This window comes from Vipera ursinii (assembly GCF_947247035.1).
Source record: "Vipera ursinii genome assembly, chromosome: 8".
NCBI lineage: Eukaryota > Metazoa > Chordata > Lepidosauria > Squamata > Viperidae > Vipera > Vipera ursinii.
Window position 1 is genome coordinate 3,176,280 of NC_139519.1, and position 24,809 is coordinate 3,201,088.

At 42.9% G+C, this 24,809-nt stretch overlaps 3 protein-coding genes across 5 annotated transcripts; 1 reads left to right on the forward strand and 2 right to left on the reverse strand.

The window, feature by feature from the left end:
- Nucleotides 1-852: 852 nt before the first annotated feature.
- Nucleotides 853-4,912, reverse strand: LOC310643942 (uncharacterized protein; the record flags this gene model as incomplete). Its single annotated transcript, XM_083368642.1, has 3 exons — nt 853-1,167; nt 4,092-4,254; nt 4,473-4,912. 3 exons carry the CDS (start codon nt 4,910-4,912, stop codon nt 904-906), a joined length of 867 nt encoding a protein of 288 aa, XP_083224768.1. The 3' UTR covers nt 853-903.
- On the reverse strand, nt 4,885-22,579 carry LOC310644002 (germ cell-less protein-like 1). Of its 3 annotated transcripts, none has more exons than XR_014493207.1 (15): nt 22,413-22,579; nt 21,099-21,222; nt 18,489-18,585; nt 16,289-16,386; nt 15,295-15,407; nt 14,294-14,359; nt 14,077-14,161; nt 12,321-12,411; nt 11,832-11,972; nt 11,225-11,294; nt 9,799-9,874; nt 9,340-9,485; nt 8,105-8,192; nt 6,607-6,887; nt 4,885-5,000 (listed from the first exon to the last, which is right to left on the reverse strand). XR_014493207.1 is itself a non-coding variant. In XM_083368751.1 (14 exons), exons 1-14 carry the CDS (start codon nt 22,562-22,564, stop codon nt 6,777-6,779), a joined length of 1,458 nt encoding a protein of 485 aa, XP_083224877.1. In that variant the 5' UTR covers nt 22,565-22,579; the 3' UTR covers nt 6,493-6,776. The 3 variants fall into 3 exon arrangements, 1 of the variants encoding a protein (XP_083224877.1); XR_014493208.1 differs by having other exon boundaries at nt 4,908-5,000; nt 6,612-6,887; XM_083368751.1 differs by lacking the exon at nt 4,885-5,000 and having other exon boundaries at nt 6,493-6,887.
- Nucleotides 22,580-22,715: 136 nt separating this feature from the next.
- LOC310644007 (pre-rRNA-processing protein TSR1 homolog) lies at nt 22,716-24,468 on the forward strand. The gene is made up of 3 exons (XM_083368758.1): nt 22,716-22,937; nt 23,374-23,477; nt 23,576-24,468. Exons 1-3 carry the CDS (start codon nt 22,835-22,837, stop codon nt 23,603-23,605), a joined length of 237 nt encoding a protein of 78 aa, XP_083224884.1. The 5' UTR covers nt 22,716-22,834; the 3' UTR covers nt 23,606-24,468.
- Nucleotides 24,469-24,809: the final 341 nt, after the last annotated feature.

A 24,809-nucleotide genomic window follows, 5' to 3' on the forward strand; every position in this document is an offset into this window, starting at 1 on the left:
GAAACCACCGAGCTGAGAGGGCCTCAATAATAATAATGATTATGATAATGATAATAATATAATAAACTTTTTTGTCAAAGTGTAACAAGTGTACATTGAGATTAGCTGAGCCTCCCATGTGCTCTCACCCCCTCCAACACACAGTGACAACAAACCCTCCATCCCACCACACCGTGTGAACCAACTACACCTCACACCGGCCTCCCGTCAATTCTGCATAAGTTCACAGAGATTATGTCCCATTTAAAAGCCTAACAGCCCACGGATAAAAGCTACTTTTCAGCCTGTCTGGCTATACTCCTATATCTCCTACCGGATGGTAGGAGAGTAAAGAACTCCACAGTGCACAGGTGTTTTCTTCGACTGGCATTTATATCATATACGTTCAATACCTACGTGTGTGTTTTTTCTAACTCAGGAAAAAAATCAAAAGCACTTCGAGCTATATTTTTCAGACTCTGTTTCTCAATGGCGAACAGAGTGATGTTAAAATATGTGCCCTGGGAGAAGAATGGAACTTGCACAAGATATACCTCTGTCAGGTAAAAATTGCCTTTTTGTTTCTTGGATCTCCAGTATCATTAGGAAGCAGGTTTCAGACCTTTTTGTTTAATACTCAAATTCAGCACTGCTGCCCTGAACGTGGTCCTGAAAACACAGGCACTACCGTGTTTCTCCAAGACCCAGTCTTATATATATATATATATATATATATATATATATATATATATATATATATATATATATATATATATATATATATATATATATATATATATATATATATATATATATATATATATATATATATATATATATATATATATATATATATATATATATATATATATATATATATATTTCGTTGCCAAAATAAGCACCAGGGCTTATTTTTCAAGTAGGTCAGCCTCTGCTATTCAGGAGGCCACGTCCAGCCCAGGGGAAATGGGGCTGCAGCTGAGAATTGCCTTTTGACCCCCAGGTCTCTCTGAAGGCTTCCGCTCTGTGGCCAGAAGGCACCCTGTGGGAAATCCTGGATCCTGTGTAGTTTTCAAGGCAGCCAAATTCCATGAGTCTGCAGATACACGGAGCAGAGCAACAGGTCTCAGGACTGCAAGAAGCCAAATGGTCACTATATACGAGCATTGGAAAGCGTTCTTCTCTCTTCTTGAAGAATGGAGTCGGAACGGATGAAAAAAAAGAAAAACAGAGGATTAAAAACAGCAAAGTTGAAAGCTTCCCTGGCATCAAAGATTAGAAGAAGACCTATCAGTAAGTACATATTAAAACATGTAAGCATTAATGCTGAGGTATGCACGCTGCAGCTCAATGCAGTTTTCCCAACCCTCGGTGACCTCTTAAGTCATTACAGCAAAAAAGTGACAAGTTTCTTGACATTTTGAGGTGAAAGCAAATTAAATACTTCATAAGACATGGCATTTTACTCCTTGGGTTCTTCACTTTCTCAGGGATTTGATTGATTTTGAATAGCACCTTTCTCCAAGAGAAATGCTGCAGAAGAATCAGTGACAATTGATTGGGCTAATGATGTGGGGCATAACATTACGATGGAGGACTGGGAGAGGATGTGGAAAAAGGGTATTAAGTTTACATTTATATCATATACGTTCAATACTTACGTGTGTGTTTTTTCTAACTCAGGAAAAAACTAAAAAGCACTTCAAAGTATATTTATCAGACTCTGTTTCTGAATGGGGAACAGAGTGATGTTAAAATATGTGCCCTGGGAGAAGAATGGAACTTGCACAAGATATACCTCTGTCAGGTAAAAATTGCCTTTTTGTTTCTTGGATCTCCAGTATCATTAGGTTTCCTGAATGCTGGAAATGTAAAGCTGTAGAAGGAACCTTTTACCACATGTGGTGGACTTGCCCCATAGTAAAATTCTTCTGGGAAAAGATTTATAATGAATTAAAGGAAGTTTTGAAAAACACATTTATTAAGAAACCAGAAGCCTTCTTATTGGGTATAGTCGGAAAAGAAATTCCCCAAAACGATGTTACTTTCTTTCTGTATGCCACAACAGCGGTGAGAATTTTGATAGCCAAGAATTGGAAGACACAAGAAATACCAACGGTGGAAGAATGGCAGATGAAAATGATGGACTACATGGAACTCGCTGAGCTGACCGGGAGAATCCGTGACCAGGGTGAAGAGTCGGTGGAAGAAGGTCTGAAGAAATTCAAGGACTACTTGAAGAAATACTGTTATATTAACTAGTTTGAAATGGACTTGGAAGTGCTTATAGGTTGTAGTTTTAGAGTTTAATGTTTAGTATTAAGGATAATATGAAAGAATGATTGTTAAATGATAAGAAATTAAAATTATGAAATAGAATTTGCTAATGATGATTTACGATGAAACGCAGATAGAGGGGACTTGAGGAAGTCACCTGAATATGATTAGAAAGATTAGGAATGACGGAAGTTAAGTACTCTTTTTGTATTTTTGTTGATTGTATTGTTTATGTTATGTCTTGTTTTTATATGTATTTTTTGTTGTTTAAATATATGTTTTCATAACAGCAATAAAAAAGAGAAATGCTGCAGAAGCAAATATGTCTGGGAATATTGGGGCAGGACAATGGTGCACATGCTTGCCACCCCATGTAGCCTTAAATATTTTATTTTGGCTCTTGGTATAAACAGAATCTTTATGTATGACTTTATGTGACTGACCTGAGCAGAGAGACTAAAATGCATGTCTGGGATATGAAATATTACTTCCACCTAAGTCACGTTTATCATAAATTCCGTATAATCCAGCTATAATTGATCAAGGTCCTGTAAAGGTTTCTGAGAGCGAATACCTTTTGGGCACTTGGTTTGAAAGAATACTGGAGAGATTTCACTTCACTACAGTATATCTGAAGCAGCCACAAAGTGGACCAAGAGGAAAACTCGCTGATAGGAAGGAAAACTGGCAAATTTAACCATTTTGGGCTCAGTTGTGGTCATAAGTTGAGGACTACCTTATCAGAATAGCTAATTCGTATGTTGGGTTAATAAAGTATGAGTCAAACTTCATACATTCTCTGAACTTCTTAAACATTTCAAGCTTTTCCATTTCTTCTTTTTTTGTCCATATTTAGAATATTGGCCTTGGTCCTGTATGGTCTTCTCTTGGACTGCTGGAACTGCTGTCACTAAGCAATAGGATGGCATGACATCATGCTTTACAACTGCAATTCCAGTCCCAATTACCACTGAGAACCAAGAACTATCTGTAGTTCAACATATCAACACAGCATCTGGATTTCTGATATGTAGTTGTGCAAACAGAAACTTTCTGAAAACAAATTTTGGAAATAGGCAGAGTATTAGCACTACTCCATCAACGTTCATAAGTTATACTAAGGATATTATAATTATGAATTGTTATCTTCAACAGTTGGGGAATGCAGATCCTTCTGGTCTCAGGTCTGTATCAGCCCCTTTCCAGATCAACATGAACAGAGAGAATCAGGAATAACAGTCTTTGCAACCATGGAAATTCAGGGGACATTCAAGCTTGGTTTTGAAACCAGAGGCAGCTGAATTCTACGCTCAAATTGGGTGCATCGTACTGAAATTAGGCTAACATCATCCTAACCAGTCACCCAACTATTAACTTAAACGTATGATTGCTTTCTTCTAAGTAGAGAGGCCTTCAGCTTTTTTTGAATTGACCTTTCACCTGCAGATGCCTTTGAATAATAGGCTTCATTTATTTTTTTCCCCTCTAGAAATTAAACCAAGCCGATCACTAGAGGCAACTCCCAAATGCTTTGATACAACTCGGAAGATTGAACTCTAAGGAGTCAGACAAGGCTCTTGGATTAGACCTTGGATGTTCCACAGAGATCTGAGCAGCTGATCAACAATAAAAGCAGAGGTGTCAGGTGTGGCTGAGGAATCCTGGGAGTTGAGGTCCACAAGTCTTAAAGTTGCTAAGGTTGGACACTCCTGAAGTAAAGCGTAACTCTAAAAGTATGGAAAAAATAACACTTGCAAAAGTACAACTATCATTCTTTCAAAAATGAAAAAATGAAAAACCAACAATTGTTGAGTGAGACCGGAGAAAGGGCCAACCTGAGCTCCATCTGTTTCCTCCTTTTCCAACTGCCGGAAGACGTGTTTCCTCGTCCGCCAAAAGTCCTGGAACTGGAAGATCCGGGCATAGTCCCTGGGCAGGTTCTCCTTGGGATCCCAGGGAGATGTTCGGAAGCTCTTTAGTCCCCTGAACTTCTGGAACCTGAGGGAGGCAGCGGGATCACTCTCTTGCCTCTTCTTCAACCCTTCGGCCTACTGCCCTCTCCCGCTAACCCAGCACAGCCTCCAGCTTAAAGCAGCCTCCCAGGGCTGGCAAACGGGTCACCTGGGCAGTCAGGCCAGGCCTTGCCTCAGCCTCCCCCGATCCCACCAGAACTGTGCCAAGACCTCCCGTGGCCCTGGCCATCCGCCGAGGCTCACCGGACCCGGGCTGGCACATCCCGGGGGGTGTCCACCTCATCTGGAAACATTTCTTCTCCTCGCTCCTGTCGGTATTTCTCCAGCATTGCGGCTTCTTCCTCCATCTCCTCCTCGGCCTGCTCAGTTGTAGGCAATGTCATGCTTTCACAGTCCTCCTCCTCCGAAGCAATTTCCTCTGCACTGCTGCTCCCGTCCTGGCAGAGCAAAAGCAGCCCGGGCAGAGCACTGAGTGGGAGAGCGCGAGGAGGCCCTCCCCACCCCGTGGTCCTCAGTGCCTGCCCTGTCCTAATTCTGCCTTCAGAGCCCCTGGCCTCAGTGGGCCTGCAGACCCTCCACCAGGTGACCACCAAAAGGCCAGCTCCCTTACCTGGGCCATGGCTTCTTCCATAATCTCCTCCTGCTCCTCCTCCTCCTCCTCCTCCTCGCTGCCATTTCCCCATTCGTCCTTGTCCAGGATCCAGGCTGCCTGATAGGCAGATGTGCCTTTGGGGACCCTCTTGACAACCTTCTTGCTCTGCTTAAGAGATTCTGTGCAAAGTTGGGGAAGAGTTACTGCCGGAGGATCTCTCAGCATAACAAGAGAAGAAAAATACGGCATTCCTCCTGTCGGTGTAAAGCCACGATTATCGGGGCACGTCCCACTTCAACACAGAGCAGGGATTTTTTATGTGCTCCCTTTAAGGTAACAAAAGCAGGGGACTGTCCGTGAAGGCCGCCCACTTGGAGACCAGCAGGTTTCCTCGGGTATCTCTGGGCTGGCCAAGGACAGCAGACTGTGGGATGGTTAGGCCAGGAGTCTGATCCGGCAGAGCACAGCTTATGTACAGATCAAGAATCTGAAAAACTGAGAATGTTTCTTTTTGGGGGGAGAGCAAACCAAGCCACCCAAACGTACACTTGAAAAAAATTAAGCCCTTCAAAGATTTTTATCCTTAAAGCTTTATCTTAATCATCAAAGTATTAACGCCTCTTGCCAATACTATGTAAATACCAAAATAGATTCTGTATTTTATAATACAATAAGCCAGTAATAATAACGATTGAGCTCTTGAAGAAATGATTGAGACAGATATACATTGCCTCAACTCCTTCAATGGAACTGTGGTTTAAAGATGGCTGGCCCTGTTGAGGGAGGCTAGGCAACATCTACACATCAGAGTTAAGTATAATCTGGTTTCTTATAGTTCCATCTTAGCCTGCGCGAATTGAACCACTGTAATTAAAGGCTAAGGCTAACAGTACAGAGACTAGCAGAGGCTGACCTACTTGCTTCGGGGCTTGGGAGTGCTTTTTTGCTTCAAGTCAAAAACCCCAAAGTAAAAAAGTATATAAAAGGTAAAGGTTCCCCCGCACATGCGTGCTAGTCGTTTCTGACTCTAGGGGCCGGTGCTCATCACCGTTTCAAAGCCGAAGAGCCAGCACTCGCCCGAGGACGTCTCTGTGGTCACGTGGCCGGCATGACTAGACGCCACAGGCGCACAGAACGCTGTTACCTTCCCACCGTAGCGGTCCCTATTTTTCTACTTGCGCTTTTTCGTGCTTTTAAACTGCTAGGTGGGCAGAAGCTGGGACGAGTAACAGGCGCTCACTCTGTTACGCGGCACTCGGGATTCGACCCGCCAAACTGCCGACCTTCTGATCGACAAGCTCAGCATCCTAACCCACTGAGTATATCCAAGAATAAAACAATGGTCTGAGTTCTGATGAATTAAAAATGCTGAATTGAGGCAGCTGGATTCTACAAAGTGACTCTTAAAAAATTTAAAACAATCCAGATATTCACCAAACCAGTAACAGACTCTTAAAAATTAAGGGCTTGACCAGAAGAACAAATCAAGAGAGCATAAAAAGTGTGTTCTATTAAAATTAATGTGGGCTTTATAGATATATCATCCTACTCCCTTTAATTAAGCAGGCCCAGTTAATGAACTAAGTCTTTCTGTACTGTTCAGGAGACTGGTATCGTTTGCTAGAGCTGAGAATTCTCAGGAGAAAACGAGGTCATCGTAAGTATTCAGCTATTCAGATGTGCGTAGGAATGTTGAGAGATGAGGTGGGAGTTACATTTATTTGCTAAAGCAGGAGAGGGGAGCCTGTGGCTCACAATTCCACAAAACTGTAGCTTCCAACATACCTCACCAGTTAGTCATGCCAGGTGGAGCTGCCGGGGCTTGTATCCTGGCAATCGCAGGGTACCAAGTCCCTCTCTCTTTTTCTTCCATAAGACTATTTCATGATGTTTCTTTCATGGCATCAGGACAACCCAAAGACATTTCAAAAGTCAATCTCAGCTGGCTGCGTTATTCACTGTCCATTGTTATCTCTTCTCTTCTCTGAGGAAGTATACAGGAAGTTGCAGCAGATATACAGAGGGAAGACTAGCAGTCTACTGTCCAAATTCATCACTACTTGTTCCTAAAAAGCAAATAAACAGGTATCAGACTGAACATAAAAATGCTTTCAGAAACCCTGCAGAAAGGATTAGAGAAAACGCTAGAAATTCTGAAAGTAATTTTTTAACCTACTCATGTAACTTCAGAGGCAATTTTCAATCAAGCATCCATCAGCTGAATCCATACAAAAGGAGAAAACCGTTATTTCTCTAAATATTTTCTCTAGTTGCATTTTTCTAGACCTTTCCGCACCATCCACCCGAACAGCAACCGCTGAAGTGGCCAGCTTATCCCGTCAGTTTTCATTTATATCAGGAGACTTCAAATCAGTATTTCTCGAAGGTTTAAGTGCCTGAACACAATGAAAGGAATTGGCTGCCTGTTGCAATTGCTTGTTGCCCACAAGTGATATTCTTACGAACATCATTCCTTCTTGTGCCTAGAAATTTTGGAGTTTGCGAGGAAAGGAATTCTCTCCAATCATTTGATGAGAGCTGTAAGAAATACTGCTTTTCACCTGACTTTCATCTCAGTGCTCCACAGGAAGGAAGGAGCAATCTGATGCTATTCTCTTTTGTAGGGAGAAAGGGGGGCGGGGGGGAGGTAGCCTTCTAGCTTTGAGCATGTGACACATTCTTGACTTATCCCAGACAGAGTTAAGTGTTCAGGGCCTGGAGAGACTGAAAGTCCCCTTCGGATTCCAGGTGCATTTTGGAACATTTGACAGTCTGTTCAGGAAATGCTGATACTATTAACCCAATCAGGCCCTTAGATTTGATGAAAATACAAAGAACAACCTGAGGTATCACAAAGAATTTGCTGTGACAGGGATGGGGTGGTTTTTGACTCATTTAGGGTCCCCAAACAGAAAGAAATGAGCCGTAGGGTGAGGAGCCCAGCAATCCCTCGGCTGTTGCACTAACTGCGCAAAACCGGAAGCCCGCTTCCAATTTAAATTTTAATGTGAGGAGTCCACTACTTGCTACTTAGGCTGTCCCCGTGGAAATCTGGCCCTCTAAACAGGAAATCTCAGTTAATTCTCAGTTGAGCTGAAGCAATCAGAAGCCCTGTGAGAGGGTAGTCTTTCAAATACTGTGTCACAGGACAACATAATTTCAGCGTAGTCAATGGTGGAACCCAGTTCATTTCTGTTCAACTCTCCTGCTTCTTATGAGAATCCTACTCTTTCTTCTCTGACACTGCTAGCTAAAATGAACCAAAAGCTTTGCACATACAAACCTGATCTTTTTCAAGGGTTAGCATCTGATATCCTGCAGTTCTGCTACAAATAAGCTTTCCACTGCTATGAAAAGAAGCCAGTCGCAGCCTAAGGACAGAAGAGAAATTACACTAAGCAAGCTCCCTCTGGAATCCAGATGGGCAGTTTCAAAATTTGATAAATATATGAAATAAAATCAATGGAAAGGAGGTGGTGATTGTTAAGAGAGGGTGAAATAATTGTTAGATATAATATGGGCAGCAAATAAATTTTGCTTTATGTATATATATATATGTTAAATGCTTGTTAACTATTTAGATTACCTTGCTAGGCCCCAAACATGGGACAAATCTTTATTTCCTGTTTCGGCCTAACCGAAGGCCATCCACAGGCAGTAGTCACAACAGTGACAGCTCATATTTGTGTAAATTTTAGACTGCTAACAAAGAATTAAAGGGAGACTGATATGCATTTCAAACTTGTTTTCATCAGTCAACCATACCCTTCTGAGATTCGAATACATACATACATACACACACACGTATACGTATATGCATGTTAATATATTTATAATTTATTTATAATTTATTCTTTGTTGTTACCTTCCCACTATTTATCTACTCGCATTTGCATGCTTTGGAACTGCTAGGTTGACAGGAGCTGAGGCAAGAACAGGAGCTCACCACATTGCATGGCACTCAGCTCTCAAACCTGGGCTGTCGACTTTCCATTTGACAAGCTCGGTGTCTTTAACTGCTGAGCCATTCACTTAGTGGTGGGATTCAGCCAGTTCGCACCACTTCGGCATAACCGGTAGCTAATTTTTTGTTGCTCAGGCCCAGAATTGACTTCCGGAAGTGGCATCAACACAGAGAACCAGTTGTTCACATATTTGAATCCCACCACTGCATCCACTGCCCTTGTTTGGCAAAATGGATGACACATCTTTGTGCTTGGGAAGAAGACCTACCCATTACTTTTATGGGTAATGGTGACAGGCTAATGTCTGTCATTATCCTTAAGACAAACCTCCGTAAATCTGCAGAGATTTGAATGTTATGAATCTGGCAAGTACCTTCGGTATTTTCCCCCCCTCTTACCTATTGTTTCCCTGATTCCAACGAGCAAATGATACTGACCTGCTTCCCTCCAATGACTGCTGATGAACTCCGAAGTCTACAAGAAGAGCGAGTGCCGATGTGATCCTTTTAACTTCTAGCAATGGAGAACCAGCCCAAAAAGAGAGGGAACCCACCTGAAAGCAATAGTTCTCTGGGGCTGCAAACTGACAGAGCCACTGCAGGGCTGATTTAGTGTGTTGCGTTTGAAGATAATGTGACGGCTGGTGTATGTGACCAGCAGATCAAAGCCAAAATTAAAGCCTGTCCATCGCCAGCAATACTTGCAAGAAAGAAAAAAAGATAATTGAAGAAATAGTTGTATTCTAAGAGTGGCTTTAAATTCTGAACTTAACTTGCAAAGGACCTCTGCTTGACACCTTGTATATTTTGCATCACCTCAGGAAAGTCAAGGTTGGTGGTTTAAGAAAGCTATACGAGCATTGTTATCATTTTTATATTTTCCAATAAGAAAGTATTTAACCTTGTAAAATAATTTAGCTAAGAAAACACTGTTTTGGGGAAACAAACAGCTTACAAAAACTGTAAATAAATTACACGTTTTTAAAAGGACATGGAAAAATATTTGTGCTTACATCACCATCTTTGGCAAGTTTTCTGCCACACCGCATACTGTTTGCTTCTAGTTCCTCTTTATTAATCTCTTGAGGCCTTGAACATACAAAATAACTTTCTATAAAATGGCATTCTATCAAAGGAAAGCACAAGAAAAGTATTCTAACTGGTTGCACACAGATCTTAACGCCTGAATAAATTCATTTTCACCCAGAAACCTATCTTGTTAAGTGTCCTGAAATTCTTTCCCGGCCAATGCATCAAAGAGTTATCTTCCTGGGCTGTGCTAAAATGACCACCCAAGTACATCATGGTGGGGTAGCCAGCACCCCGGCAGGACATGGCAATCCCTTGCACACACTCCCAAAGCAGGGAGAACAAATATTGTGGTTTATGATGTTCAAATGAGAAAAAGAGCCACATTTCTGAACTCTATGCTCTCCCTTAAGCTACAAAGGTGAGCAAGAAGTACTTTCCATGCACTGAAAGTCTCCTGGCAAAGGACTTATACCTGCCCCTCAATACATAGGTTGCCGAACTTTAACCCAAGGCTAAAATGCCATAATGTGAATACCCGAAGAGAACTTATTGTGACTCACAGAACAGCACCAGGAGTACAACTACCAAAAATTAAGTTATCAGCTAGAAGAGGAATCTGCCCATTAAATTTAAAGAGACACCACACAATACAACCGTAATATCCCTTGAAAATTCCTGTTCTAATAGACTGTGCCTTAGCTCATCACTTCATTAGAAGAAATGTGGTCATCTTTACAGCATTGCTTAGGTTTTGTTATATTCTGAATAATTGGGAATAATCCTGGATTACTTTCCATAATTCAGATGCAAGCTGTAGATAATTTAGAAGTATCTATTCTCTCTTAGATTTTGGAATCCTGTGTTATTTTGTCAAAGTGCTTTAGGATACCCGATACTATTCTCATTTAAGCTTACTGGCTACAAAATGCATTTTCTAGGGAAACACTGCCAAAAATATCAATGAACACAATTCTTTTTTAATGTTTGGGAAGATTTGTTTTTATAATTAACATGAAACCATAAACAACCTCTAGCATTTTTTCCATATGAATGGCAAACTTGAAATTCAAGAATATCAAGACTGCAGACTGCAAACCCTGAACTTTTTTCAACTATGTTTTATATAGTGTGGACAAGAATTTTTTGCATGAACAAAGCGCTGATAAATCTGTTAACAAAACTGTTCAAGCACATCCAAAGAAACAACTTTCCTTATTTTATTAAATAAAACCCCAGTCATGTTACCTATTCACAAAACCAGCTCCATCCAGCAGGATGCTGGTGAACAAGCTTGTTAGCTTTCTAAGGTGAAAGCAGTTAGCATACGGAAACTTAAATTTGTTTTCTCTTTATAGGAACATTGCAAGATGTGTTTCTCAGTTACAGAGAAAGAGGCATTATACATACCCAATGTCATTGTCTTGTTCTGTTCTAAGCATGGCAAACCACTGCTGTTTGTAAACAGAGAACAGCCAGTCTAAAATTTAGAAAGACCAAAGTGGGCCTTTTATAAACAAGGCAAAGAAAGTTAAGCAGCACTTAATATTTTTACAAGGCTTTTACACTGTCCCCATCAAAACTGACTCTTAGCAGTTTATTTACCCCATGTATGCAAAAGTTAAAAAAACAGAGTCTAAAAATAAATACTGTAGCAACAAATTCAAATCATGTTATTGTGGTCATTAACCAGCAGACCCTGTAGCAACAAGTTTAGAGAAGGAAATGGGGGGGCAAGAGAAAAGGCTATGACCTCCTTTACTCTTTTCCCACACAGTGGGATGTAAGAGAAGTAGAGAAATAGCTTAAACCTAACCACAAACTAGTTTATGTGCCTGAAACTGGATTCAATGATTCGCCAATTTTACTCCCCAGGCCATGTCCACTTGCTAGTGGCACACAGGTTTTTATATGCTGTATGTGGGGACTCTTTCAAAGACCCATAAACTCAATTCTGATTTCCCTTTCTCAAGCCTATGGCATGAGAAAGAAAGAAAACAAGCGATTCCATTCTTACCTGCAGGGATCAGCCTGTCTCGTTCAACAATTCTTGCTGATGTCAGATCACTGATTATATACTGCAGCCTCAGATGTTTGAACACTGGCATAAATACACGTCCTTGTTCAGTTTCCAAGAATGAGATGCCTTCCTCAAAATCTGAAAAATTAAAGCAGATTCTTAAGAGTTCAAATATATTTTTACTATTAAGTAAAAAGCAGCACTGCAGTCTGTGAGCAGTTTATCAATCCCAGCAGAGAAAGCAATTCAGATAAGGTTTAACAGGATTATCCTGATTTGCTTTTAAAAGCAAAAATGGCTCACTAGTGGAAGGTGGATTTTCCCCCCCAAAAAGATTGTGGTTTACAGGTTTCCCATCTCGCACAAAAGGAATGCATGTTGGGCCAATAGGGAACAACCCATAATGAAGAGAGACCTAAAGATACTGTAAATCCTGCTTCAAAGGTTTCCAACATCCAAACTATTCGCAAAGCATTTCATAAAGACCTTTCCTGCGCTTGGAAAACCAGGCATCTGCTTCACTTAAAAGCTGTTTCAATGATCCATTCCAAGAAGGCACCATCTGAAGGAACATCCACTACATAAAATAAAGAAACAGCTGTAAGGTTCACTTGAGGTATACACTGAATAACTAAAGCTTGAGGAGCACAGTAGCTCACAAGGTTATGATGCTGGGCTGACTGTCGGCAAGCTTGCATTTGAGACCTGGTTGCTGCTGCGGAACAGGGCGAGTTCCCATCACACCCTCCAGCTCATGCCTTCAGACCAGCAGTTTGAAAGCGGGCAGTTGCAAATAGATAAATGGGTGCCACCTCGGTGGGCAACTTAAAACATGAAAGGAGCCCCCAACAGGGTGTTCCCCAGGCAACAGTGATGTCATCATTGAAACCTTACGATCAGTAAGCACGATCCAAACATGTAGTAGTAACTAAAGCTTTACACAAACACGTACATATGCTGTTTCTACAAAAAATTGTTTACAGATAGTGAGTTGTATTTGGGAATAAAAACATCACAGTACCACTTTAACTGATTTTTTATGAAATGAGTTTGTTCTTCTGTTAGAATGCAATTAAAGGGGTAACTGGCTGCGTCCTTATAAGGAAAGCAAGCAACAAAGAAAACAGAAAAGAAAGAGGCAGCTGACAGTTTTTACAGAGTAAAAAGGGAAAGAAGATAACCAAAGAAATAGTTATTCTGTATGCACAAACCTTTTTTATACTTTAAGTATTCTGTGCTATCTTGTAATCCAGTGTTATTCTTAGATCAGTTTTAATGGTCATTAATAAATTAGTACTCTAAATACCGTATTTTTCGGACCATAAGACACACCCAGTTTTTAGAGCAGGAAAACAAGAAAAAAAATTCTTTCTCCTCCTCTCTCTTTCTCTCCCTCCCTCTCCCATTGTCCCTTCCTTCCTTCCTTCCTTCCTTCCTTCCCTCCCTCCCTCTTTGTCCTTCCCTCTCTGCATTAGAGCAGTACCCGCGGAGGCGGCCCTGCAGCCCGGCTTTCTCTTGCAGAAAGCAAGCTGAAACGGAGAGAGGGAGATTGCCAGAAATGCAAATCCGCCGATCTCGCGCTCCTGCAAACTCCCTCGCTCGCTTTCAGCTTCCCTTGCTACAAGAGAAAGCAGGCTGAAACGAGGCAGATTGCAGCAGCGCGAGATCAGCCGATTCGCATTCCAGGCAATCTCCCTCACTCCGTTTCAGCCTGCTTTCTCTTGTAGCAAGGGAAGCTGAAACCGAGCGAGGGAGAGTGCAGGAGCGTGAGATCGGCCTTTCTCAGCACGTGCCGATTCGTGCTCCTGGCACTCTCCCTTGCTTTCCACTTGCGGAGGATGGGGCTGGCCATACAGATCACCTTCGGACCATAAGACGCACCCTCGTTTTCCCCCCCACTTTGGAAAAAAAAAGTGTGTCTTATGGTCCGAAAAATACGGTAATCAAACAAAGACTATGACTACCTATCAAAGATACCAAACCATGCTGCATCACGTGACGTGTCACGATGTATCACAACTTTTTTCACATTGCTGAAGCTGAGGCAGGTGCGGCCTCCGCATGATGCAACCGGCCTATGGACCGGCAGTTTGACACCCCTGTACTAAACTATCAGGAAAGAAGAGGCAGGAGAGGTGACATCGGTCTGTGAGAATACTGTCAATTTGGAAGAAATGGCAGTGCGGTTATTTCCACATCAAAACAAAACCTGGATCAAACTGATGTTATTAAATGTTGGTACCTTCTTTAGAGCAGTATATATGTCCATCTCCACTTGCATGACAAACAGGTTAGAGGAACTAATCAGCTGTTTCATGAGGTTTATGCTGAAACAAACAATATGACCTCTGAATTGCAAAGGGCATGAATTCTGTTCAGTTCAACGGATTATCTGAATTCCATTTTATTATGCTAAACGTCTTCCCATAGTATCTGGGTTAATCTCAAAAGCTCAATACCTGAGTTCTTTGAGGAGTTCCACACTCTGGTGGGTCATCAGGTTATTCAAGAGCCACTCAAGACACCTAGATTTAAAATAGGTAAGGTAAATGCAATGAGATGCAATGCACGTTTCTAATAAGCTGCTGAGCACTTTCCCCCAGATGTTATAGTAAAATAGGGACCCCACAGCCATCATACTCCAAAGCCCATCCAATCAACTATGACCCTCTTCAGACCATAAGGGACTACACACTGCTTCTGCTCTATTTTTAACTTTTCACTTCCTATAATTGCTTCCAATGTTCTGTCAGAATGAGAGAACATGAAAATCCCATTAGCAGCTCCTGATAAATAAAAAGCCCAAATACTCAGGAGAAACAACCAGTTCTTCAAGAAGATGATTATTTCACACAGAAGGATCAACAAGAAACAAAATTCATGTCTGTTTCCTCTGCTGCTGCTTTCTTTCTTCAGCAGAAAAAACACACTGGTTGTCTTTGTATTTTTATTTATCTGGACTGCTAGTATTGATTTTGGATGTCTGTCCTATTCGAACTACAATCTCTTTCATTTATTATTTAATTGTGGCTGCCCTATAATATTTAATTAAAAGCTACCTCTGAGAACAAGGAGTGAAATTCCCCCTTTTCCTTCCAGGTTATTTACTGCAAAGACAAAAAGAAACTTGCAAATTGGGAAAAGGAATCCGTAAGAATTTCAGTTCTGTCTCCAGGATTCTAAGTGTTTGTGTCTTACGCTGAACACACAGCTCTAGGTTCTACTAATACCTAATATTATTTCATGTCAGCCACAGAATATTAACTATTGCACAAGCTGAAAATATTATGCTTCTAAAATTAAACACATTTTTATATTTGAAGGGAGAAATAAGCAGAAAGGTTTCTGCTGGAAAACATCACACGAGATGCTTCTCAAAGCCACATCACATTAGAAAATCAAGGGGGAGATCATAAAAATGTTCTTCTTCAACAAAATCTTTCTTAGTGCCAATACTTACTTTTTTTTCAAAGAATCTAATCCATATGTTCCCGCAGAATTATAGTAACTACACACGGTTTTTGCATTAATTGTTTCCTTCATTGTTTCGCCACACTGCTGTATTAAGCCATCCTGTAAACATAAGGTAAAAAGGTAAAGGTTCCCCCGCACACACGTGCTAGTCGTTTCCGACTCTAGGGGCCGGTGCTCATCTCCGTTTCAAAGCCGAAGAGCCAGCGCTCGTCCGAGGACGTCTCCGTGGTCATGTGGCCGGCATGACTAGACGCCAAAGGCGCACGGAACGCTGTTACCTTCCCACCGTAGTGGTCCCTATTTTTCTACTGGCATTTTTACGTGCTTTCGAACTGCTAGGTTGGCAGAAGCTGGGACGAGTCACAGGCGCTCACTCTGTTACGCGGTACTCGGGATTCGACCCGCCAAAATGCCGACCTTCTGATTGACAAGCTCAGCGTCCTAACCCACTGAGCCACCTCGTCCCTTCGTAAACATATAATGATGCAAAACAAATCCTCACTCCCAGGCCTAATGCTACAGATGATGCCCTCACCTCAAGCTAACTGGCAAAAATGCAAACAGTGATTATCTAGAGATATTTTGGCTTCTTCTGGACAGATAGGCATACTACCAGTCTCAACCATAATTATACAAAATGATACCCTATTTGTAACAGGAGAAAAGATACCCTGATTCTTAATTTTGAAGCTCAGAGGCCACATAAGAAGTCCCTGTGTAAGTGTGCTGGCTTGCAGCATCCATCCTTCATTTATATGCTCCCATCTAGAAAGGGGAGGAGGGGCAAGAGCTAGCGAGAAAACGACTTTCCCAGCTCTGTCAGGACTGCTAAGCATGTGTTTGAAAAAACGCCTCGAGGATAACGGAAGCCATGTGGCCATGACCATGTGCTCGTCCCTGGAATACAAATGAAGATGGGACTGAAAGCCCTGCACTTTGCCAAGCAAAGATTTGGAAAAAATGGAGCCATTTCCACTTACCAGCTGTAACATGCTGGCAGCTGCCAGGAGGGCAATCACTCTACTAGTGTTTATTAACACTTCATCCCGGTAAAGTGAGCCAAAGGCAACCTGTAAGGCTAAAGAAAACCACATCCTAAGTCTCCTCATACATATAAGACAGGTTATACATTTATTTTTTTCCAATTCCGTAGGATTATTAAGAGTGATATTCAAAAAATGTTATTTCTCAAATTATTTTATATATAGTGACAACAACAAGATGCCTAGAATATTGAGAGGGGGTAAATCAGATGCCATTTAAAAAATATAAAATCCTAAGCGGGACAAATGGTTAAGTACCGAAGTCACCACATTTGGGGTCTAACGTAAGCACCTCTCACCCTAGAAAACTCCCATTCGCCTGCAGATTTCACCAGCTGAGATTATGGGACACCGCGCAAAACTTCAGAAGCTGATCAAAAAGTAGGCACTTCAAAATAAACTGAGTGTTACGTTTTGTATTTTCATTTAAAAACGCTGACAGTTTCAATCAGGTTGAAAAATGTGCATCCACAACAGGTACAATGACAAAAAAAGCATTGTTACAATGCGAGTCCTACTCCCTATATTGTGAAGTCACTCGCATGTAACCAAGGCTCCAAATTTGTAGCAGATTGCATTCCACATTTTGTTGAAAGAAGCAAGCTTCCGAAAGCAGCCATGGCAAGGGCTTAGTTCATAACAGCATCAATAATGCAGGCATGTGTGGCTCAAGATACTAATTCAATGCTTCAGGCAGAAGTATGCTCCACAATATCTAATCAATAATGGCAGTTTTATGTTTTTCCCATCAATTAAGCCAAATTCTCCTGTTTAATAGTATCACCTGCTTAATTACTAACATTAGTCACATAGTTGTTTGGAATTCAGTTGAGATGTTGACAGGCACATGCACAATGAGATTTAATGCCATTTTAAATATGATCTATTCACTTTATATCCTACTACGGGGTCCCCACCCCCCAGTCCGTGGACCAGTACTGGGCTGAGGCTTGCCAGCAACTGGTCCGCACAAGCAAGCAAAGCCCCATCCACGGGATGCAGGCAGCACACAAAACCACACATCCTCCGGTCCACGGAAAAACCTCTCTCCACAGAACCGGTCCCTGGTGCCCAAAAGGTTGAGGTCCTGTGTCATGATATCACTGTCTTTGGAGCACACCCCCCCACCCCTGGTATAACTCTCCCGTGGCTGGGTGGGCAGAGCTGCAAAGGTGGCCAAAAATGCCAGCCCAGGGACAATGCAGAGCGCCTACCATTGGCCTCCAGAGCTGCCGCCATTGAAGCCATAAAATACAGGCGGCAAACTGGCAGCAGGCAGCACGACGCAGTGCTGCAGGACCCAAGCTAGAGGTGGAGGAAGAGGTGGCGGCCACTGCTGGGTAGTTGATCCGCAGGGCAGGGCAGGGCCAGCGGGGACCAAAGAAAGCCCCTCCAGTGGGGGATGTGGCTGATGCGCAGCGGGGGCAGAGGACTTTCTCTGTCACTCCCCCCTGCCTCTGAAATGGTGCAGGGGGACCAGGTAAGGCAAGCGAGCTTCCCCCGCCCATCCTCCATATCATGGCAGTCTGGCTCGGAAGGGGAGTAAAAGGGAAGAGGCAGGCAGGCAGGCAGGCAGGCAGGAGGTTGCTGGGTGGAGTGGCCTGGCTGCGGGGGTCCTGAGATGTCGGTGCAGGGAGCAGCTCCACCCAACCCACTTGCCTCGCCTCATCAGACGGTGGGAAAGGCAGGCTCTTAACTAGGGCTTATTTTGGGGGTAGGGCTTATATTAGGTGCACACTAAAAATCATGCTAAAGCTTATTTTCTGGGTGGGCCTTATTTTCAGGGAATCACAGTAGTGACAAAGTATTAGGAGCTTTATCTCCCAGACCATAAAAATGTGATTTTTCATAATTTGCTGTTCATTTATAATAAAAACCATGAAAGAAGTACTGAATAGTTTAGATTTGTGTAGTTGGTTAATAGTCCCCAAAATGAGATATCTGTTTTTCTGATGAATTATTTAGAAAAATGAGTTTTGCTAAAATGTATTTTGCAAAAATGAGATAAAATACTGGAAAGTCCTTCCAAAGATCATTTATAACTGGCCAGCTTTGTTCCAGAACACCTGATCCAAGTAATCTATTTCAATTTGAATCTTTTATGTTAGAAAAAGTTCAATGAGGATTCCTTTCTTACCTTCAACGTCAATATTCTGATCAGGAATTTCCAATTCTATTGTGTCCATTCCTGACTCCCTCCAAGACCCACTGAACATACTTGAAAAGTAGCCAGACTACAAACATAAAAGTCATGTTTTTAATAATTTTACAAACCTTGGAATTAAAGAATTTATATGATAAGGTATAACACAATATTATTTTCATAGCAAGAGGAACCAAGAATTAAATTTGAATTAAATTTTCCATTTGTCACTCCTAATTCATGCACTGATTTTAATATTTCAATCTGAACAGAATAAATGGGTTTTCACTGTATCTAAAATAGGAAACGATGGAACAATTGCTCCAGGAAGTGAAACTAAGATCAAGCTGTGGTCTCAAATTTAGTTAGTAAACTAGTATTAAGCCACCCTTTATCAACTTGGCTGTAACAGAGCACTGCAGCTTACTTAGACTGGAACTGAACTAGCATGCAAAGCAAAGAGAGAAGGGGCCAGGCCAAACCTGTGTTATAATTTATTTATACAAATGAACAGATTGCATCCTAGAAAGATAAGTGATCAGGGGAAAAAATAACAGCATCCATACAATTATGGGGGGAGGGGCAGAATATTATATTGTATATAAATTTCTATAAGCACACATACAGGTAGATAAATTAATACATACAGAGCCTTGGTGGAGCAGTGGGCTAATGCCTCCTTAAGTAACACCAGCTGCCTGCAATTAGTGCAGGTTCGAGTCCCACCAGGCTCAAGGTTGACTCAGCCTTCCATCCTTCCGAGGTAGGTAAAATGAGGACCCAGATTGTTGGGGGCAATAAGCTGACTTTGTAATAATGCCGCTTGGGGGGGGGCGAAAGCCCTAATATGCAGGCATATTTATTTATTTATTTATTTTAATTCCATTAAAATAAAGCCCTTCTCAGAAGACTCAGGGCGGCTTACAATGAAGGCTATTGCTAAGCACATTTGATTTGTGCTTAGATTGTAAGCCGCCCTGAGTCTTCGGAGAAGGGCGGGATACAAATGGGATTAAAATAAATAAAATAAAAATAAAAAATAAATAAATGTATACCTTTCCCTTAAAGTGCATTTCTTATAAAACTAGAAATAGCTAGTTTTGATCCAAAGAGGAGAAAAATACTGTTTAGTAGAAGTTCACATCAAAGCTGGAGGTGACTCATTATGAGCTGCTGTCACTCACTGATGTTTAGCCTGAGAGATGAAACTATACTATTGGGACAAGAATTTCCTTCATAAGTCAGTATGGTCATAAAAGCAAGTCATCACATGACCGGACCAGATTTTGGCTGGGAAGGTCACAAATGGTGATCACATGACCATAAGAAGCTTTAAATGTTATAAATGTGAGACAGTTGCCAAGCACCCAAATTGCAATTGTGATCTTGGGGATGGTGCCACAGTCATAACTTTGGGGATAGGTAATAAGTCACATTTTTCAAGACCCTCGTAATTTTAAACCACCATGGAAAGATCATATATTGAGCATTACCTGTAATACTCATACAATACACCTAAACGTGGTTTGCTTAAGCACCATTATTAAATATTATAAAGTTGGATGAATTTATAAATTGTAGGTTTGAAAGGCCTGCGAATGGCAGAGAAACAAACTATCTTTTGGGTTACAAGTGTATGGACTGAATCTCAAGGAGAACCATACATTGTGTTTCCCTGAAAATAGGACCTACGCCTGGGCCAAATATAAGCCCTATGCCGAAAGTAAGCTTTACTTGTGTGTGTGCAGCCGCCCGCTCTGCCTGCTTGCTGATGACATGAGGTGGTGGGCGGGTGTCGCACACAAAGTGAGGCGGTGGGGAGGTGGAGGACAAAGCGAGGTGGTGGGGGGTGGTGGAGGATGAAGCTTTTCCTCCTTATTTGCCACGGGAACGAAGTAGGAGACTTAGCGATGCACTGGTGCCATGGCCACTAAGCGAGGCGGAAAGGGGGGGTTGAGGACAAAGCAAGGTGGGAGGAGTGGAGGACAAAACTTCTCCTTACTTGCCAATGCTACAAAGCAGGAGGCTGAGCAATGCACCGGTGCCACGGTTGGGGTGGTGGAGGACGAAAGCCCAACAATATCCTTGGCCACCCAGCCTGCAGAGCCCTGATGCTAGCGGAGTGAGGCAGTTGGGCGGCCAAGGATACTGTTGGGGCTTCGTCCTCCACCAGCCCCCACTGCCTTGCTTAGTGGCCGTGGCACCGGTGCATCGTTCAGCCTCCTGCTTCGTTATGGCGCCAAGTAAGGAGAAGCTTCATACGCCATCCCCCACTGCCTTGCTTAGTGGCCGCGGCACCAGTGCATCGCTTTGTCCTCCACCTCTCCTTTATCTGACTTCATCCTCCACCCACCCTGTCTTGCCTCCTGCTCTTTTGTGGCCACAAAAAATTAAGACCTACCCTGAAAAATAAGCCCTGGTGCTTATTTTGGCAACCAAATATATATATATATATAAGACTGGGTCTTGGAGAAACACGGTAGTGCCTGTGTTTTCAGGACCACATTCAGGGCAGCAGTGCTGAATTTGAGTATTAAACAAAAAGGCCTGAAACCTGCTTCCTAATGATACTGGAGATCCAAGAAACAAAAAGGCAATTTTTACCTGACAGAGGTATATTTTGTGCAAGTTCCATTCTTCTCCCAGGGCACATATTTTAACATCACTCTGTTCGCCATTGAGAAACAGAGTCTGAAAAATATAGCTCGAAGTGCTTTTGATTTTTTTCCTGAGTTAGAAAAAACACACACGTAAGTATTGAACGTATATGATATAAATGCCAGTAGAAGAAAACACCTGTGCACTGTGGAGTTCTTTACTTTCCTACCATCCTGTAGGAGATATAGGAGTATAGCCAGACGTACCAACAGGCTGAAAAGTAGCTTTTATCCGTGGGCTGTTAGGCTTTTAAATGGGACATAATCTCTGTGAACTTATGCAGAATTGACTTGGGAGGCCGGTGTGGGGTGTAGTTGGTTCACACGGTGTGGTGGGATGGAGGGTTTGTTGTCACTGTGTGTTGGGGGGAGAGAGCACAGGGGAGGCTCAGCTAATCTCAATGTACACTTGTTACACTTTGACAATAAAGGTTTATTATTATTATTATTATTATTATTATTATATTTATTATTATTATATTTATTATTATTATTGAGGCCCTCTCAGCTCGGTGGTTTCCTTGCAGATGTTTCATTACCCAATTGCTTAACATAATCAGTTTGTGTGTGGGTTTTTTTTTTCTTTTCCTGCCGGTTGTTATATAGTAGCTTGCCCTGCCAGTTTATGAAGAGGTCTGGGAAGCTCCTCTCCTGAGGTTTCATTCAAAGGCGGAAAGGGAGTTAGTGGGTGCTTACTTTATGGCGGGCCCTTTCAGAAAACTGGACCTCAACAGGGCCAGTTCGGCTGGCTTCTTAAAAGGCACCGGGGGAGAAGACAAGTGAGGACTAGTCCCCATTTATGGCTGAATGACAGCTGGGAGACCTTGGGCCAATGGCTCTCGGTCCCTTCGCAGGGTTGTTGTGGGGAAACGGGAGGAGGAAGAAAGAGTTTCTAGGTCTGTTCTCCGCCTCGAGTTATTTACGAAACTAATAAAGGCGGGAGAAAAAGCGTCTGCATCCATTAAGCCAGGGACAGGCAACCTCGGCTCCTTTAGGACTCGTGGACTTCAACTCCCAGAATTCCTGAGTCAGCACAGCTGAGGAATTCTGGGAGTTGAAGTCCACGAGTCCTAAAAGGGCCGAGGTCGCCTAGCCCTGCATTAAGCAAAGGCGGCAGCTCCCGGGAAGAGGCGGGAAACCTGAGGGAAAGCTGAGCGAAGCGGGGCGGGGCGGTCAGCGGCCTCCCTCCGCCGAAGAGCAGCGCCGCTGCCTCGGCCGACAGCCCTCCAGGCCCGGGGGCTTCCCGGAGCTGCGGCCGTACCTCCTGGGGGTGCTGAGCAGCCGCTCCTCGCCCTCCTCGCCGCTCTCCTCGCCGCTCTCGCTCAGGCCCTCGCCGCGCTTCCGCTTGGGGAAGAAGGCCCCCTCGGCCACCCCGGCCCTGGGCCCCCACACGCGGCTGCTCCACGAGCCCATCGTCGCCCGTCCGGCCGCCGCCGCTTTTTCCTCACGAAGAAAGCTACGGTTGGGAAGCTACGGTTGGCAAGCCGCCGAGGCGTCCGCTGCGCATGCGCCCCCCTTGGGAATGGCGGTTAGAGACGGACGCGACCGCCTCCTACGCATGCGCCAGCGTCTGGCCGGGCGTCCGGGGCAACAGGAGACGCGGCGGCCCGAGAGACGCGCGTCCTAGAGCGACAGAGCCCGGAAGTCCGGTGGCATCACTTCCGGCGCGAGAGCTGCGTGGCCATGGCGAAGGAGGCGGCCGTCCACCGCGCTGGCTCCTTCAAGCAGCAGAACAAGCCGCACAAGGCCGGGAGGCACCGCGTGAGCAGTGCGCGGAGGCAGGGAGGTGAGCGCGCCTAGGGGCTCCTTTTTCCCGCAGTAAGGTCGCCGCGGAAGCAGGGAGTCCCCTTGATCGGTGTGCCACTAGGAAAAAGCCTCCCGCCCAGGAGCAGTCTATCCCACCCGGCCCGTCCCCCAGGGCCGAAACGGCCTCTGCCCAGAGGCGCGTGGCCTCAGCGTCTCTCTAGTCTGAATGACTTCAAGGTTCAGGCATTCTGGGAGTTTCAAGACCAAAGTGGCCGAGAGGGAGAAACGCCGGTGTAGTCCACGGCTCTCCAGCCTTGGCAACTCTCAAGACGTGCGGAACCTCCCAGAATCCACCTGAGGAATTCTGGGAGTTGAAGTCCACAAGTCTTCAAAGTTGCCAGGTTAAAATCCGGCTCTATCAAAAGGAGCAGGCAGGAAACCAGCAAAGCTGCCATTTTCCCCTCTTCCTTCTCCAGGTCGGGTCCCGGTCAAGACCCTCACTCGGCAGGTGCAACGCAACTGGTCAAAGCAGGACCGCAGGCACCGGGCTTGGCAGCTCCGCCGGCAACCCCAGCAGGCTGTGAGTGAGCAGCAGAAAGCAGAGCAGGGAAGCTGAATCTGGGCAGCTTGGTTGGAGAGAGGAGGAATCTCACCTATCTTTGCTTTCTCCGTCTGCAGGTGTTGGAAGAAAAGCGGAATACTTATTAAACTGTGACTTTAAAGTGGTTGGCAGAGAAAGGAAAACTTGGATTTTGGGTTATCATGGAACATCAGAGGTCTGCAGAAAAAACATCAAGAAAAAACAAATACTTTCCAGGAGGAAATGTGTGTTTTCTTACAATAAATACAAATGACATTAACTTCAAACCATGAGGAAATTAAAAATAACTTTGAAAACTTAAATGATCATATTCTCAATTTAATGTCACAACAAACATGATTAGAAAACAAAAGGAGAGATCAAGTAAAGCAGATAACTGAATATAAACTAGAGGAAAGAAACTTAGAGGTGGAATTTAATAATGGAAGGAGTTGTGATTTAATCCAGATGGAGAAAAGCTTGCAGGAAATACTGGACACGGAAAAGATAACTAATACTTCAAGATTCCAAGAACTTGAGAGAAAAAAGGAGATGGGAGAAACTAAGAAAGAAAGAAAAAGATTTCTGAGGAATACTTCTATACCTTACTTGACTCATCTTTTGTACCAAAAGAATATCTACAAACCATGGGAAGATCTTTGGACTCAATGGAACATACTGATTAGGAAAGATGTTTGGCAAAAAAGGGCTAAAGCCAGAATTAAGAAATGAGTTGGACTCATTTGATGGAATACTTAAAGATTAAGCACTTGTTTGAATAAGGTTAAAGAAATAAAATTTTGAATACAAACGAATCTTAGCTTAGGAGGGATAAGCTTCTTAAGCAATACAATATTTTTTGTTTATGGTATGAGAAACATAAAAATGTTTGGGATGATTTATATGAGGGAAATGTACTAGATACTTAAATGGATTTTGAAGACTTGAATATGCTTATAAAGAATAAAACATTGAATATAAATGTATTTTAGCTTAAGAGGGATATGACTTTTAAAAAAAACGGTATATTATTTATGTTTCAAGATATAAAAAATGTATGTTGGGATGGTTCATGTGAGGAAAAAGATTTAATCAAGTGTAAGAAAATTTTAACAGGTAAAATGTGAGGAAAATAAATTTAAATGAGAACTCTAAAAAGAGGATCTATGACAAGGTGATTGAGATGATTAACTAGAAAAGCTTAATGAGGTGGAGGTTACTTGTAGATATTTAATTTTATCTTTTAAAATTATCAAGAAATATACTAATTCAAGGTTGATAAAAGAATATTATTGGAAGAAGAGAAAATCAAGGAAAGCTACTATGTGGAAT

Coding starts and splice junctions, on each gene's coding strand:
- LOC310644002 (XM_083368751.1), bottom strand. CDS start 22,564: ATGGGCTCGTGGAGCAGCCGCGTGTGGGGGCCCAGGGCCGGGGTGGCC. Junction 11,295..11,831: donor AGACAGGCTGATCCCTGCAG/GTAAGAATGGAA, acceptor TCTAAATTTTAG/ACTGGCTGTTCTCTGTTTAC. Junction 9,875..11,224: donor GAACAAGACAATGACATTGG/GTATGTATAATG, acceptor TGTATGTTCAAG/GCCTCAAGAGATTAATAAAG.
- LOC310644007 (XM_083368758.1), top strand. CDS start 22,835: ATGGCGAAGGAGGCGGCCGTCCACCGCGCTGGCTCCTTCAAGCAGCAG. Junction 22,938..23,373: donor CAGTGCGCGGAGGCAGGGAG/GTGAGCGCGCCT, acceptor TTCCTTCTCCAG/GTCGGGTCCCGGTCAAGACC. Junction 23,478..23,575: donor GCCGGCAACCCCAGCAGGCT/GTGAGTGAGCAG, acceptor CTCCGTCTGCAG/GTGTTGGAAGAAAAGCGGAA.